Genomic DNA, 17,899 nt, shown 5'->3' on the forward strand with positions numbered 1-17,899 from the left:
ACAGTGTCCGTGTAATTATTTCGGGGCATAAGCTAGCCAGGCGACCAGGAGCTGGGGCTGCAGGAACGCAGCCCGCAGCTCCTACTACAGTTTTCTGCCCTTGTTTTCATAATTGGCACAGAGTTGAACTTAAAAACAATTTACTAATTTACTTATGAGAGGACATTGCAAGGCAGCACAATGCTGAATCCATACCTGGTTATTACTTATTATCTCACTCACTTCTCTAAGGAGAACCAGAAAGCGGGGCAGAAAAAAACTTAAAGTGTGTATTATAGAGAGATAAGAACCCTAGAAAAATAAAATAAAATCCCTTTAACCCAGAGACTAATAGACAACTTATTTCCTGCTGAGGTCTTCTGTGCCTCAAGCCTCTAATGTCCTCATCACTTCCTGCATTATTGACATGCCCAATGTACACCAGAAAAAAGACTGAATATTGAAGCTTAGAAGCATCAAGGTTAGAGCTCTTGCTCTGCACTGGAACAGTGAAAAGGAGCCCTGAGGACTAGACTACAAGCGAAATGAGGGGAAAAGAAGTCCAAGGAGCTTCTGCTCCTACAAAGCATACCAACTAAGTTGCAACTGTGATCCATGGAGGAAGGGGTCTATCCTAAGCTGGCAGCCAAACTTGGCATTGTTGCCATGAAGATAGCAACTTTGAAGTCAAGAAGAGCGCAAGAATGTGGGTGTTTTGCACTCTTTTTCTATGGTTTCAGGGATCTCTTGGGGTCAGGCAAAGTATGCCAGGACTTGCATTTATGAGAGAAGGCTTTGGAAGCCTACTGTGTGCATTTGTAAAGGTGAAACCTGTACTGTGGTAGAGGTCTCAAGGTGCTGGAGTTAGCAGAGCTATGAGATACCTACCAAGAAGGGCTTTGCACAAGGAGTGAAAACAGCTCAAGAAGGAGAGAGATTTGTGTTCAGACAACAAACCCAGAGGAGCAGAGTCATCTAAGTCCTTAGTAACTAATGACCCAGATACCAGACTTGGAGCTGCAGCATTTGAGGCTTACCCTGTTGTGTTTCATTTGCTTTGGTGTGCTCATTTGGGAAGGTAATGTATGCTCTGTGCCATCATATGCATGAAGCAAATAATTTGTGTTTTCCTTTTACAAAACTCACAGCCAAGAGACACTTGAGTCTCAGAGTAGAATTTTAATTTAAAGTTGGTCTAAATGCATTTTTTCACATGAAATAGCTATGAACCTATGGTAGCCAAGGTAACAAATATAACAGTTTAAGTAAAATACTGTTCCCCATAGGCTAAGAATTTTGAGCAATTTATCCCCTATTGTGAATACTGATCCTATAAGTTATATTAAATGTATAATGTAGAGCTTTGCTGGAAGAAGTGCACCACTGAGAAAGGTCTCTGAAGGTTTATAGCCTTGCCCTACTTCTTGTTCATTTGCTCTTTTTCCTATTTGTGGGTGAGATGTGAATGTTCAGGATATTCTGAGATACTGTTAGGTCCAAAGGAAACTCCAATCTTCCAAACTCCAAAAGGAAATCTAGTGATTTCAACCAAGACTATAGGAGGACATCTGGCAATTAGATAAAAGCTGATTTTCCCCGGGAATTTGTGAACTTGTTGCCATTTATCTTACCTCTTGCAAAAGGGACATATATATAGCTGGCTACTTGTATTTCTTATTATCATATCAAAGCACATGCTGTCTTCTAGGCTCCCTAAGTATCACAAAAACCTGTTACACATTTCAAAGTTCATGCCAGCATCCTTCTCACCTCCATCACCCTCAGTCCCCTCAGTAGGTTACCCCAACAGCTGCTCGTTCTCCTTACGGCCCTGCCTCTCTCTCTGTTGTGCTCTGAATTCTCTCACTGTGTTTCCGTGACTCTCCTTCTACTGTCATTCTCCCCTGTCCAGGACACAACCCTTGCCATATTGAGTCTCCTGGCCATGTTAAGTCTACATTCTCTTTCTGATCTCAAATCTTCTAGATGTCTGGCTATTTTCTCTTATCTACAATAAAACTTCCCTCTTAACCATAAAATGAAGCAGTCATGTTGTCTGTTTATGCAGAGTCCTGAGGTCTATCCCCATCATTGTAGACTCCTTTCCTGGAACCATAAACCAAAGCAAACTATTTCTTCTATAAGTTACTTTTAGTCATGGTGTTTATCCCATTAACAAAATATACTTAATAGAAGAATACAATTAGAATAAGTGAGCTCATTATTAGAAATTGGTAGGGGTGAGATTGAAAGAGAATACTCCTTCCTGATATAACACTCGGACTTTCCAAGAGATACGTGTGGAGGGAGAGAGACATCAATATAAAGAATACATTAGATATCAAAGAATTCTCTTTCTAGCAGGGATATACTTAAGAAAATAGTGTGGTAGCCAAGAAAAGCTTAAGGAATTCACTGAGAAAGTATATGTTGTATAAATGACCTACAAACAACCAGAACTGATGCTTAGAAAAAGAAGTGTGAACTTCCGTCTTTGCTAAGTTTACCAGTCTACTTATACCTTTAGGAGCACTATGGGCTTTTCTCTTTATAAACTAACTCTCTTGCTCACACTGTCCATATGTCGCTGCTCCAATTCACTGTTCCAGAACATAAGAATCTAGGAATCACAGCAGGTTTCCCCAGGATTGTGATTTCTTCCCATAAAACATGACCACTCCTTCTTCATGTCCATTTTCATTGCTGACAGATCAGAGTTATCTTTATTTAAGAGAGGGACTGTATAATGATCAGTTTTAACTGTCAAACTGATGCATTTAGAACTAGAGTTGTGACTATGAGTTTTGTCGACATGACAGAAGGTAGTAGAACGGCCTGGGAAGGGCGTCTTAATGAGAGAAATATTGTGGATTCTGTTGGCCTGTGGGCATGCTTGCAAGGGATGCCTTATATTGAGTTAATTGAGGTGGTAAGACTTCCCACCCTGTATGTGAACAGAACTGATCTGGGCACAAGACGGAGAGAAAAGGAGATAGCTGCTTCATATCTGGCATGTACCCATTCATTCTGCCTCTGTTCATAACTGTGATTGTGAATAGCTGTTTAACATTTCTCCCCCTTTATTTTCTACAGTGATGGACTATAATATTACCAGATATAGAGCTAAGATAAGAAAAATGAAACTAATAAAGACGACTACAGACCAAAGATTCCTTGATCCAAAGAGCCACATGAGGCCTGTGTGTCCAAAGACTATAATGTGAGTATACTTTTTTAGTACCTTTCTTTTGTCAATGACTCTTCCAAATGTCTCTGAAATCTACATAGCATATCAATGTTTGATCAAGGAGCATAAGAATTTTCAATAACTATTAACTAAAACTTTATGTTCTTTAGGTTTTTATCAATGTGGAACAACAAAGGTTTTTTTTTTGAAAGAGGTACCTCAATTGAAAAAAAATGCTTTCATAGATTTTTCTATTGCTGTGAAGAGAAATTATGACAAAGGCAACTTAAAAAAGAAAGCAGTTGATTGGAGACTTATCATGGCATGAAGCGTGGCAGCAGATCAGCACACATGGTGCCAGAATAGGAGTGAGGGGATTACAGCTCATTTATCTACAGGCAGGAGGCACAGAGAGGACTAACTGGGAGTATCATGAGCTTTAAAACCCCAAAGCCCACCCCTAGTGTCACACCTCCTTCAACAAACCACACCTCCTAATCCTTCTCAAACTGTTCCACCAATGGGAAACCAAGCAGGTAGATATATGAGCCTATGGAGACGGTACTCATTCAAGTCACCATATTGAGTAAACCATGAAGAACAGTGCAGTAAGCAACACTCCTCCATGGTTTCTGCTTTAATATCTATGTCCAGTTTCTTGCCTTGAACTGCTGTCCTGACTAGCCTCTGTATCAGAATGTTACCTAAAAGTGTAGGCTGAAAGAAACCCTTTCTTCCCCAGGTAACCTAGAGTGTTCATCACAACAACAGAAAGCAAACAAAGACAGGCTTCTTTACCTTCACATCTCACATGGGGCTCAATTATCTTTCTGTTATCAGGTTCTGACCAGAATCCATCTTTACAAATACAGTGGGAGCTGTTGTAGCAGTCGGCATTTTCATTGCATTGGGGGCAGGATGCTGCAGGGAACACAGAGTACATTTATGAATTGCCTCATGCCCTTAGGGAGATCTCTTTTGTATCCGTTCCACTTATAAATGCTCACAATGCCTTACCATATCTATATTCTTACATAAATTTCTATTTTCCAGACTGTCATATTTCAATAAGGAGAACTTTCTTTAGTCACCATGTCTTCATTGACCAGCGGAGGACAAGCTGATAATGCCTTCCCATTAGGATTAGCTCCTTACATCGATGACTGACAGGAATGAGTCTGCAAAATACTTGTCTTCAAGAGGTGTAGAGGTGCCTCAGTTGCTAATTTAAATCAGATTTCAAGTAATATTTATGTGTAAGTATGATGACCTGAGTTCAAAACATGTTTCACAGTGCCAGCAATGAAAAAGTTTAGGTAAAAAATGTAGGCTAGCATCTTTCAGTTCTGTAACTTTGAGTCAGGTCTTCCTGTAGAGAACTAATTATCAAGTGTGGATTTCATCTTCTTCACAATTATGGCATCTTATCATAGTGATGTCATGAACATCAAATGCAATTACATGTGTAATCGCTCAACTAAGTGATGGAAAAAATGGTGAAGATGGAGATATTAGAAATATGGCAATGGTGCTTAAAACAAAATCATAAAATGCTTCACACTTAATAGTGACCCATTCACTTCCAGGAAATAAGATTCCATACCCTCTTATCTTTTCCCCAGGCTTTTTCCATGAATAGACTCACCTGAAATATTCTGCAGTTGTAAGACCGACCAGACCAGCAGGATACCAAGAGCTGGGAAAGAAAGAAGAGGAAATAATCTGATTGGGTTCCTTTGGGGCTCTGGCTCTGCTTGGGAGTGTTATGGGCTTTACTAGTCCTATAGAGAAGACTCTTATACTTAGTACACCATCTCACTAGAGTAGTCATAATGAATTGTTGAAAATACTGAAGGAGAAAAGTACATCCTGTTGCAGCTGTGAACCCACCTGTGACCTGTGCAGCTGTGACTCGGATGTTCCTTCAAGACTTGCACACAGATATCATACTCACAATCTTTGTCCTATGATTATGGGGTCTCTCTTTCCAGTACAAGCCTCTACACCCACATTTTGTATGAATCTAAATCTAATCACCATATGAAGAAAAGCACAACGCAAAAAGAATTCATGCCGGGCAGTGGTGGCGCACGCCTTTAATCCCAGCACTCGGGAGGCAGAGGCAGGCGGATCTCTGTGAGTTCGAGGCAAGCCTGGTCTACAAGAGCTAGTTCCAGGACAGGAACCAAAAAGCTATGGAGAAACCCTGTCTCGAAAAATCAAAAAAAAAAAAAAAGAATTCATATGTTTGGTGACTTTTCTGTTTGAGTCTATTTTTATTATTCTCAGAAAGAGAAGTATACCGTCTGATTTTTGTAGACTCAACGCAAACCTGACATAGCTTGGAAGAGGGAATCTTTATTGAAGTACTGTTCCATCTGTAGACAAAAACCTGGGTATTTTCTTGATTAGTAATTGCTGTGGAAGGGTCCAGGACACTGTGGGCAGTGTCGCCCCTCAGAGGGTGGTCCAGGCTTGTATAAGGAAGCCAGCTGACCAAGCCATGGGAACAAGGCAATAAGCAACATTCCTCTTTGATTTCTTCATCACTTCATTATTTGTGCTCTTGCCTTCTTTATAAGACTTACAATTGTAAGCTAACATAAATCCTCTCTTCCCCAGGTTGTTTATTTTTATGACAGAATCAGAAAGCAAACTAGGACCAGAATCTAATAAAAATCCAAAGAAATGACTACCTAAGTCTACCCTGGTGATCCAGTTAGTTTAACTGAAACTCCTTCCAGGAGCATGTGTGAAGTCTTACTTACAGGCACATAGCCAGCTGAGGGACAGGTGTGCTGCCAAAGAGTTTCTTTCCCAGTGCAGCATCCACTACTGTTCATTTGCATCTTGGAAAACAGGTAACAAATAATCCCATCAAACCTATCTCTATAAGGAATGTTAGGATCTAATGTTGTGGAAGTATTCTATGAGCATCCACATGGGCTCTGATTCAAATGTTCCAGATGTGTGTCATGAAAAGAGGACAGAGTTACACAAAAAGGTGAAGTTGATTTTAGTGCTATATTTTACATCATCCGAGAGCATTGAGATATTAGCATTCTAACATGTGTGATTAGAAAAACAGAGTGGTATACGGATAATTTAAAATGCTCTACATTTTGTATGTATTGAGTCTCTATTCTAGTTTGTTTCAGAAATGTGGTACATCTCCACTCACATGGAACATGTTCTTTGTGCTCATGTGATGCATATGGTGGATGAGGATAGTGTCCACAGGAGACATGTAACTTGCAGTGATGTTGCTGTTCTCAGGAAGATGAATGAAAAATAGAAAAGCATAGACTACATGTGTTGGACCTCATACCTTCTAACTGATACAAAAAGCCTCACACACCATTTCACAGATGTCATAAGAGCTAAGTCTCCTCCTTCCTGGGACCAGATATTTCCAGATAACAGACCCCCAAGTAGAGAATGACTAAAGCCAGAAACATTCCATTGTGCACTAAATAAGCCCAAGCTATTCCATATGCTCCTTATACAGGAGTGTACTCAGGACCGTTCCTTCACCCACACAAGCAAAAACTAAGCCTCTAAGTCTAACTGAAGTGTCCTGCTCCTGGATCTATTCCCCTGGGCACAACATTTTCTTCCCCTACTCTCACCTTGGATACCTTACATTCATTAATCCTGTATGCTGTGAAGTAGGTGAAACCCCTATTTCACATTTCCACTCATCTGGATCCCTAACAAACCCTTTGCCTAAAGGCTGCTCTTTCTCTGTCTCTCTCAAACCCCATTTCTCCTCCCTCCCAAAATCCTATCAAGTTGGATCCTGAAAATCAAAGGACAGTAGCATATTGGGACTGAATAGCCATATTTTGTAGATATCTGATTTTTCTGAAATGTTTTGAACAGACATTTGTACTGTTCATGAAAGCAAATGTTAGAGTTGGAAGGAAAGTTATGGTTAAGAATGTGATGTTGTGAACTTGAAGAAGATAAATAAGAGGTATTGCAGCTGAGTATGAGACAAGCAAGCTGGCCAGATAAGAGGAAGTAGAGTGCTCTGGGAAACAAAACACCAGCCCTGCAGGACCCAAATGACTCTGGTGGAATCCCCCTGACTCACTTCCCTTTCTGAGGAACATAAGCAAGGCTCTGTGGCCATCTAATCTATACTTGCATCTAATTGCAGCAGACTAAATTCTGGATAAAGACAGCTTCTAAAATGTCTCCAGCTATTCTAAGAAGAATACCATTGCATCCAACCTCACAGAGAAGGAGCTAAGCCTTGGGTAAACAAGAGAACCCACAACTACTCTTGGCGCCTTTGATGAGAGGTTCAAGTCAAGACAACAGTCCATTGAAACTACAAGCCAATCACCTAAGTATGAAAATAAATAGAGGGCAGATTAATTGATGGGTAGTTTAATTGACAAAAGCCATGCCAAGATTGAGAGTTAGCTGATTGAGCAAAACCCGGTGAATGATATGATGGATGATCATGGTTATCAAATAGAGAAAGAGAAGCTGAATTGAAGAATTTTCTATATTACATTGACCTGAGGACATGAATGTAAGGCATTTTTGATTGGTAATTTGTACTGCATGGCAAATAGAATATACATATTCATCTTCAGGTGAAGCGTGCCTCCATCATCATAGGGCGTTTAATGATGATTTTAATATTCATACTCACCTTCCTGTCTGTTATGACCCTTCCTATAAGACAGAAAAATCAAAAGTGGAACAATTACAGAGAAGGAAGAGGGCCAAACTGAGTAGACAAGGGAGATACAAACAAAATACAAAACTATTTGTTATATTGTGAGGTACAATTAATCATTTTTATCTCATTTTTATGTCAGGTCCAAAAACATTTTACACAGTTTTGGACACTGAATATTTATGATGATGATGAAAGTTTTATGGATTTATATTTTCATTTAAATCTGTGAACTTATATGACAGTTTACTTTTCTATTTAAAATGTCAGCTTTTCTGAAAGTTTAAGTGTGTTCGCTGTGGTTTCATTTTCTCGGGTACTTATAGGCAATGCATGAGGAATCTCAAACCAAACACTGCAGAACACACACATAACACTGGTGAGGGAGAAATTGACAATTATGGGTAAGTTAGAAATGATACAAGTAAGCAAAGCCACAAGGAGATGAGAGAACCCTTTTCTACTTACCTGTGGCATGCCGCTGGCAGCTGATTCCCATATCTCCAGTTGCCACCATCAAAGACCTGAGCATCTGTCCAGCAGGGCTGGTGAGAGTTCCTGGAATGAATCTATAAACAGTAATCTCTTGGTGATCAGAAAAACTTAGAAGATAAAAATGTCAATGCACTGCAAATGGATGGAAATAGAATACACTATCCTGAGTGAGGTAACCCAGACCCAAAAAGATGAACATGGGATGTACTCACTCATAATTGGTTTCTAGCCATAAATAAAGGGCATTGAGCCTATAATTCATGATCCTAGAGAAGCTAAATAAAAAGGTGAATTCAAAGAAAAACATATAGTTATCCTCCTGGATATTGGAAGGAGACAAGATTGCCATGCAAAAATTGGAAACTTGGGGGTGGGGGTGGGGTGGGCTGCTGAGGAGAGGGAGCCTGAACTGGCCCTATCCTATAGCCATACTGATGAATATCTTGTAAATCATCATAGACCCTTCATCTGGCAATGGATAAAGCTAGAGATAGAGACCCACATTGGAGCACTGGACTGAGCTCCCAGGGTTCAAATGAGGAGCACAAGGAGGGAGAACATGAGCAAGGACATCAGGACCGCAAGGGGTGCACCCACCCACTGAGACGGTGGGGCTGATATAATGGGAACTCATGGTGGACTGGGACTGATGGAGCACGTGATCAAACCGGACTCTCTGAATATGGCGGAGAAGGAGGGCTGACTGAGAAGCCAAGGACAATGGCACTGGGTTTTGATCCTACTGCATGTACTGGCTTTGTGGGAACTTAATCTGTTTGGATGCTCACCTTCCTAGACCTGGATGGAGGGGGGAGGACCTTGGACTACCCACAGGGCGAGGAACCCTGACTGCTCTTTGGACTGGAGGAGGGGGGAGGGGAAGGAGGGGGGAGGAGGTGGAAATTTTTAATTAAAAAGAAAAAGAAAAAAAAGGTCAATGCACTCATTGACTTTTGCCTCTTTTCATCAACCTATCTTGAGGAAAATACTGCTAAAAGATGACCAGAGTAGCATTGACTGGGGCACAAATGCTTACTCCAAGAATCAGAATTCCATGTAGCTCAGTTCTGTTGAGGTTTAAAACCCAGTTCACACAGTGATGACTCCAAAGTAAGGTTGTTTTTACACTAACTGTTGCTATTGCTTTTCAGGTTTTTACAATTACATTCATTTTATGGTGGGCAATATTACATTTACAGATGACACTGCATAGTGAAAGAGTGTGAAACACAGTGTGTTTATTGCTTCACAGGTGCATCGGTTTCTATGATTTCACTTAGGGCCTAGTTCTGTAGCTGGGAATATCCTATGCATAGGGTTTCTCTGTGTGGCTTTGGAACTTGTCCTGGAAATCCCTTTGTAGACCAGGCTGGCCTCAAACTCACACAGATCCTCCTGCCTCTGACTTCCAAGTGCTGGGATTAAAGGTGTGCACCACCATTGCCTGGCTCAAGATTTTATTTTTTAATTATGAATTTTACATTTTCTTTATTTGAAAAAGTATACAGCCTGGGCCTGAGAACATGGCACCCTGTTAAAGAGTGCTTTATGTGCAAGCAAAAGGAGCTAAGTTGGAATTCCTAACATCTATATAAAATATGGGACAGCTACACATGCCTGTAACTCCAGCAGTAGAAGGTGAAGACAGCTGGATCTTTTTGATGAGTAACCCTAGACCAAATGTCAAGTTCCCACTTTCTATAGTAATTCTGTCACAAAGGAATAAAGAGGAGAGTGAGTGAAGCCAGCTGGTTTCTGTGTGGGTATGTACACATTTACACACTCAAAAGCATGTAACACATATGTACACACACACACACTGGTACACAGACCCAAGTGCAAGGAAGGAATAAAATCAAATAATAGACAACAAAGGCCCATAGACTTCATCAGTAGTGCACTCTTTTTGAAATTTGGGGAGTTCTTTGCAGTTCATGGCTGCTAAGTGAAGAAGAGTCACTTTTCTTCAGAAATGTTGCCACTGGCAGATTGCCTATGCTTCAGTATATAACTTTATATACAAGGACATTTATGTATAATTGATTCTAGGCTCTGTGAGTTATTCAACACAGAAGAATAGGATATAAAGTTGGAGGAGTACATGAGAGGGAACATCCGGAAGGGGTGATTGGAAGGTGGATGTGATCAAGACATGTATGTACATGTATAAACTCTAAAAGAATAAATCCAAAATTAAAAAGCATGCTCTCTTCAAAAAGGAGTTACAAATATTTACACTCATTTTACATTCTTGGGGTAATCCATTAAGATTCTTTATATTGTGGTTTATTTGACTATTCTAAAGAATGTATTGATATGTATCTGTGATTAAAAGGGGCCTTGTGCTTTTGGTGATATATACTTTCTTTCAGGTGATCTTACCAAGATTTGCTTCAAATACCTCTGTTTTCTAAAGCAACAAGAAATAAAGAGGAAACAAAATTGTACAGGATTTATTCACTTTTAAAGTTATATTGGGAGAGACATTATACTATTATCTTTACACATACATATATTTAAAATTTTACAGGATAAAAAATGGTGTGGGAGGGTATAGATGAGAGAACAAATTCACACCGGTAAGTTAGTATTTAATAATCTATCAATACCAAGGGACAGAAGTTTACATGATAACATATATATGAAGCAGAGAGAATGATCAGGAAATGTCAACATGGTATACAAAATCAGAAACTGTTAGATGGATCAAAGATATTATGAATGGTTTGGTATAAAGGAAACTGAGGCAAATTGCTATTGGAGGATTGCTTCACTAGAATTATAGTCGTAGTGCACAGCATAGCCTGGGTCCTACAGGGAGTCAGGCTTTTCTGGTATGAAGGACAAAGGGATTGTTTTGTTCTTACATGATTTGCAGGCTGGAGGATGTGGAAGAAGCGGAGTCACATATACATGAGCTAGTCAATATGCCAGGAGTAACCAAGTAAGTAGGCCTATATGAAAATTAATTTCTGGTTCAGAATTGTTTGGGGTCTGGCTAATGGGGTGGTGCTTGCTTTAGAGCTTCAAGGGCTGGGTACTAAGGAGAATGCAAGGATCAGACCAGACTTGTTTAGCAACTATACAGAAAGAGCTGCTGAGAGAAATGGCCTGATTTCTACGGGAAAATCAAGCAGCTAGAAGATCTGTAACATAACAAAAATATACACACATGCATTCAAAATATGTTTATGTAAGAGAAAATTTATCACATAAATTTCACAAATAAATTGTCATCATGTGTACAATTGCATGCATGTGTGCATTGTATGTGGACACAAAGTTATCCATGGAAAATAATGCAAAACTCTCAAATACAGGATGATGTGAATTACTGAGCTAGACAGCTTATGTTTTCCTGTGGCATTGGGCAGTGATTGATCACTCTAAAATACTAAGAAGTACTGTTAAATGATATTAGAATAGTTTTCTGTCAAGTTATTGCTTGATTTTATAGTTAACATCATTTCAATGTTCAATGCTTTCTGTGAGCGAGTATTATAGACAGCAGACAGATTTTACTCCATATCTGGAAATCTTGTGAGGGAGATTCCCCTCTGTTGGCGAATGGTTAGGTTGTCCTCAATTCTTGGATAATTCACAATCACTCTGAGTGTGCTCTGTCAGCACACTGGGCCTCAACTGTGGTAGTTTGAATGTAACTGGACCCCATAATCTCATAGACAGTGGCATTATTAGAAGGTGTAGCTTTGGTGGATTGGGCATGGCCTTGTTGGAGGAAGTGTGGTGGGGTGGGCTTTGAGTTTTCCTATGCTCAGGATACTTCCCAGTGTCTCAGTTGACTTCCTGTTGCCTGCAAGATGTAGCACTCCCAGCTCTAGCACCACATCTGCCCGCACACTGCCATGATGATAATGGACCAAACCTCTGAAATTGTAAGTGAGCCACCTCAAATAAATTTTCCTTTATAAGAGTTGCGTGCTCGTGGTATTTCTTCATGGCAGCAGAAACGCTAACTAAGACACATGCCACTGAGGATGATGAGATGTTCCAGTCGTGACAGTTTCATCATTGAGAAGTGTTCAATTTGGAGAAAAAGCTACCATAGCTGGGCTTTCAATATGCACAGTACACGGCAAGCAGGTGTAAAATAGCATGAAAAATACTTGAGACAATGTCAGACATCAATAGAAACGGGCAAGGGAAGCTTCTCCGGGGTGATGCTGGCCAGTTTCACCACAGTCATCTTTATATAACAAGGCAAACAGTAATTAAATCTTTTGCCTTAGACATTGCCTGGGAATGCTTCATCTGCCAGACATACTCAATATATGTTTTCTTCTTTCAAAGACATGGTGCTTTTACTCTTGGGTTGTTTTGATTGCTATTTCCCCTTTTCACAGGATAGGGAGTCCATTTCATTCTTGGACAAGGACCTTAGAGGGCACTGTAAGGCAAACATGCTTGGGTCTAAAGTCAGGATTATGTATGGCAAGGACATCCCTACAGCCAACTTCTTAGTGATCACAGTACAATATACTATATAATATTTATTATAGGGAATGATACCTAACCCTTTATGAGCAATAGATAACAATGAAAATATTTCATCAAGGCTAATGTGAGAAAATACCCCAGTGGTCCTGCAGAAAACCTGTGATTGCTGTAAGTACAGAGTTTTTGTTGCATCAAAAGTCTGTGTCATGATTTGTACAGACACTATTGTCACACTGTTCCTTTGGCAATGAACTGGGTTCTTCAATTAACTTTCTGAGCCAGATTGGTGACATCTCCTAGATCATCTGCTGGTATTGCAAAATTAAACCCATCAAATGCTTTTATAACTTGTCTTCCTGCCTACATAAGTGTTTTTCTGTGTATATAAATGTGCACTTATGTGCATTTATGTGCTTGTGGGTGTACATGTGTGTACTATTAAACTTGGCTTTCCCCTGGCTGACTACTTTTGCTCTTTACCATTGTCGGAATTTAGTGAAGTGGCAATGACAGAAGAGAGGGTGGAGGCAGCAAGTATGGCAGTGAAAGGACCACTGAAGGGAATTAGAGAAAGAAAGCAGAGGCAGCAAAGATGATGAAAGCCATGAGAGATAAAGACGTGACTGCTACTAGATGAGCTTTAGAGACTTGCCAATTCTGGGTGTCTGGAGAGCCTAAAGCAGAGGGCATCTGCCCCATGACATCAACAGATCAGCAGGTGCTGTGTGACTCACAGATGCTGTCCACTTTTGTCTATTATAGCTCATGAGTGTTGAAAACAGTGGGCTGCTATTAGTGACATTGTCTTCAAGCCACTGGTGGGGGTTAAAGTTCAGAACACTAGTCTCCCATCTGAGTGCCAGGGTCATATTCCACTGCATTTTCAACCCTGGAGCAATGTAGAAATAGCTCACAGAGCCTGGTGCTATCAGCCTTCATATCTCTCGGTCCAGTGATCAGACCTGAAGTGTTCCACAGCTCTAGACTACAAACACTAGAAGAGTTTTTCTTTGTCTACTTGTGATTTCTGTGAGGATAGAGCAAAAGACTCTAGAATACCATAAATAATATCATGAAGTCATCCATGAAACAATCTGTCCTATGTCCTCATGCAATGCGTCAGGAAACACATCATGAGTCTGTATTTTCATAAAATATTCCTGGAAATTATCTATAAAACTTACAGGATCAGCTGCTTTTGCAGATATGTGGCTGGGAATCTGCTGTAACCGAAACTTCCGTGGCACCAATTGTTTTACATTCTAACCAAATGCAGCCTCTTATGTAAAAACCCATTTCTGGAGGAGAAAATATAGGAAGTGCTTAATGTCAGAGTAAATGAGTCATTGAAGCAATGGGCTGCAATATCGAGACAATCACTTGAAATCGAGAAGAGAATCACCTGCATGAAAATGACACTGGGTGTCTGGTATCTAAAATAGAATATCAAGTGCATAGTATCATCAAAAATACTGTTGTTTGTAAATCTGTAAAATAATAAAACCTCAAAAAAAGCTAGGGCCCTCAATAGAGATGTAACTCACTGGGTGTATAAGTGAAAAAAACAGCATGAGAATATTGATAATGTTAATAATTAATATCATAAATAAAACAATATTTCATAACTATATTAAATAGCCTAGGAAATATTTTATATGACATCACAATAAAAATAAAAGATTATAGAGCAATATAGAATAATATGTTCAAAAGTTATAGATATTAGTAGGAGAATATGAGTGATTTTATATTTTAACTGTAACTTTAAATTTTATATATTAATTTTAAAGTAAACTTCATTATAAAAAATTTAAAATTAAAAATAAAAATTTTCCATGAGTCATGGCTCAGAGAACCGCCCAGAAGAGGTGGCAGAATACTATGTAAGAGCCAGAATACCACAATGTCAGACATGAAACAGTCTCTCCTAGAAATGGGCACGTAAACAAGAGTAGCAAGAATAGCAGTATCAATGGACACATTAATGTGGAAGGGAAATTTTATTGAATCCATCACGACAAATAACTACAGACAATGACTGCTGACTCCTAAGAGAAGGAGAATTAGCCTGGTCCAGAGATGAGCCCCTTTTTGGTTAACCTATGCAGAATGGTAAGCCACGAACCCCCTAATACACAAACGACTGAAACATACTCAGCAGGGTGTGTGTGTGTGTGTGTGTGTGTGTGTGTGTGTGTGTGTGTGTGTGTAAGGGGGATGTAACAATCATAATAAAGTGAGTGTACTGGAGCATGGGATGAATTTGTGGGAGGGTAAGATGGAAGGGCCTAGTAGAAAAAAAGAGAGGGCTACTGATTTTTTTGACTTAATCTTGTATCCTGCTACATTACTGAAAGTAACGAATTATAGAAGTTCCTTGGTAGAATTTTTGGCATCACTTATGTAAACTATCATATCATCAGCAAACAGTGAGTGTTTGACTTCTTCTTTTCCAATTTGTATCCCCTTGATCTCCTTTTGGTGTCTTATTGCTCTAGCTAGGACCCCAAGAACTATATTGAATAGATATGGAGAGAGTGGACAACCTTGTCTTTTTCCTGACTTCCGTGGACTCGCTGGGAGTTTTTCTCCATTTAGTTTGATGTTGGCTGTTGTCTTGTTGTATATTGCCTTTATTGTGTTTAGGTATGTTCCTTGTATCCCTGCTCTCTCCAAGACCTTTATTATGAAGGAATGTTGTATTTTATCAAAATAGCTTTTTCAGTATGTAATGAGGTGATCATGTGGTTTTATTTTTCAGTTTGTTTATATGGTAGATTACATTTACAGATTTTCATATGCATCTCTGGGATGAAACTAACTTTATCATGGTGGATGATGGTTATGGTGTATTTTTGGATTTGGTTTACCACTATTTTATTGAGTATTTTTGCATCAATGTTCATAAGTGAGATTGGTCTGTAATTCTCCTTCTTAGTAACTTCTTTCTGTGGTTTAAGTATGAGGGTAATTATAGCCTCATAAAAAGAGTTTGGCAATGTTTTTGCTGGTTCTATTGTGTGGAATAATTTGAGGAGTATTGGTATTCTTTAAAGTCTTGTAGAATTCTGAGCTGAAGCCATCTAGTCCTGGGCTTTTTTGGTTGAGAGACTTTTGATGACTATTTCTATTTCTTCAGCAGTTATAAGTTTAATTTGCTTATCTGGTCTTGATTTAATTTTGGTAAGTGGTATTTATCCAGAAAGTTGTCCATTTTGTTTAAATTTTCCAATTTTGTAGAGTCCAGGTTTTCGAAATATGACCTGATGATTCTCTATATTTCCTCCATGTCTGTTGTTATGTCCCCCTTTTCATTTCTGTACCACAAAATTATAGGAAACAGATAATCTCCCACCAGCAAAACCCAAAGAAGGGAAACATACAACCACTACTACCAAAAAATAATAGGAATTAACAACCACAGGTCATTAATATCTCTTAATATCAATGGACTCAATTTACCAATAAAAAGACATGGGCTAAGAGGATGGATATGAAAACAGGATCCAGCCTTCTGCTGTATACAAGAAACATACCTCAACCTCAAAGGCAGATACTACCTCAGAGTAAAAGGATGGGAAAAGTTTTTCAAATCTTATGGACCTAAGAAACAAAGCAGTATAACTGTCCTAATAACTAATAAAATAGATTTTAAACTAAAATTAATCAGAGGAGATGGAGAAGGATACTTTATACTCATAACAGGAACAATCCTTCAAGATGAAGCCTCAATCCTGAACATCTATGCCGTAAATACAAGGTCACCCACACATGTAAAAGAAACATTACTAAAGCTTAAATCACACATCAGTCCCCACACACTAATAATAGAAGACTTCAACACTCTACTCTCACCAATGGACAGGTCAACCATACAGAAACTGACCAGAGAAATAACAGATGTCATAAAACAAATTAACAGACATCTATATAACATTCCACCAAAACACAGAAGAATATACCTTCTTCTTAGTAACTCATGGAACCTTCTCTAAAACTGACCACATATTCAGTAACAAAGCAAACCTCCACAGATAGAAACAAAAATTGGAGTAGACCCCTGTGTCTTATCGGATCACCATGGTTTAAAGTTAGAATTTGACAACAGCAATCTATAGATTCAATGCAGTTCTCACCCAAATCCCAACACAATTCTTCAAAGACCTTAAAAGAACAATAATCAACTTCACATGGGGAAAAATCAGAATAGTCAAAAGAATCCCATATAATAAAGGAATCTCAAATTCCCAAAAGACACTTAAGGAAATGTTCAACATCCCTAGCCATCAGGAAAATGTAAGTGATAACTGCTCTGAGATACCACCTTCCACCAGTCAGAATGGCTAAGATTAAAAACACCAATTATAGCATATGCTGAAGAGAATGTGGAGTAAGGGGAACACTCATCCATTGCTGGTGGGAATGCAAACTTGTACAACCACACTGGAAATCAGTATGGTGGTTTCTCAGAGAGTTGGGAACCCACCTACCTCAGGATCAAGCAATACCACCCTTGGGAATATACCCAAAAGAAGTTTAACCATATTACAAGACTTATGTCCAACTATGTTTATAGCAGCATTATTTGTAATAGTCAGTACCTGGAAACAAGCTAGATGTCCCTCAACCAAAGAATGGATAAAGAAAATATGGCACATATGCAGAAAATCTTATCAGAATAGCAGTGAATTCTCAATGGAAATTTCGAAAGCAGTAGAGCCTGCTCTAGAAGTTATAAAAGACAATGATGACCAAACAGTTAGAGAAATCCCCAATCCCATGCTTAGAATTTCATCAAACACTAGAAGATCTATACAGGCTCCAGGGTTACCACAAGTCTCTGTGAGATCTGAAAAGTCCTGCTTATTTGATTCTGTGGACTCTGTTCTCCCAGAGTTTTCAACTGAAGTGAGATTCCCCTCTGTAGGCTATGAATATGTTTTACTACCATTGTTTAATAAAAGAAGCTGCTTCAGTCTATAGCAAGGCAGAATATAGTCAGGCTGGAAGTGACATATAGAGAGAGTGGCAGAGTCTAAGGGAAACCATGTAGCTGCCGAAGGAGAAAGACACAAGCTACCAGCAGG

The 17,899-nt window shown here is 39.2% G+C and overlaps 1 protein-coding gene across 1 annotated transcript in view; it reads right to left on the minus strand.

The window, feature by feature from the left end:
* Adgre3 (adhesion G protein-coupled receptor E3) overlaps window positions 1–17,899 on the minus strand; it is a 61,182-nt gene that overhangs the window by 34,128 nt on the left and 9,155 nt on the right. Inside the window, exons 2-4 of the mRNA XM_041669444.1 lie at window positions 8,328–8,428; window positions 4,812–4,862; window positions 3,965–4,087 (exon numbers count right to left, since the gene is read on the minus strand). Of these exons, the coding sequence (XP_041525378.1) occupies window positions 3,965–4,087; window positions 4,812–4,862; window positions 8,328–8,428 (275 nt within the window). The remainder of the gene's footprint in view (window positions 1–3,964; window positions 4,088–4,811; window positions 4,863–8,327; window positions 8,429–17,899) is intronic.

The sequence above is a fragment of the Microtus oregoni genome, unplaced genomic scaffold, assembly GCF_018167655.1.
Source record: "Microtus oregoni isolate MIOR12 unplaced genomic scaffold, Mior012 000019F_ref0000042, whole genome shotgun sequence".
NCBI lineage: Eukaryota > Metazoa > Chordata > Mammalia > Rodentia > Cricetidae > Microtus > Microtus oregoni.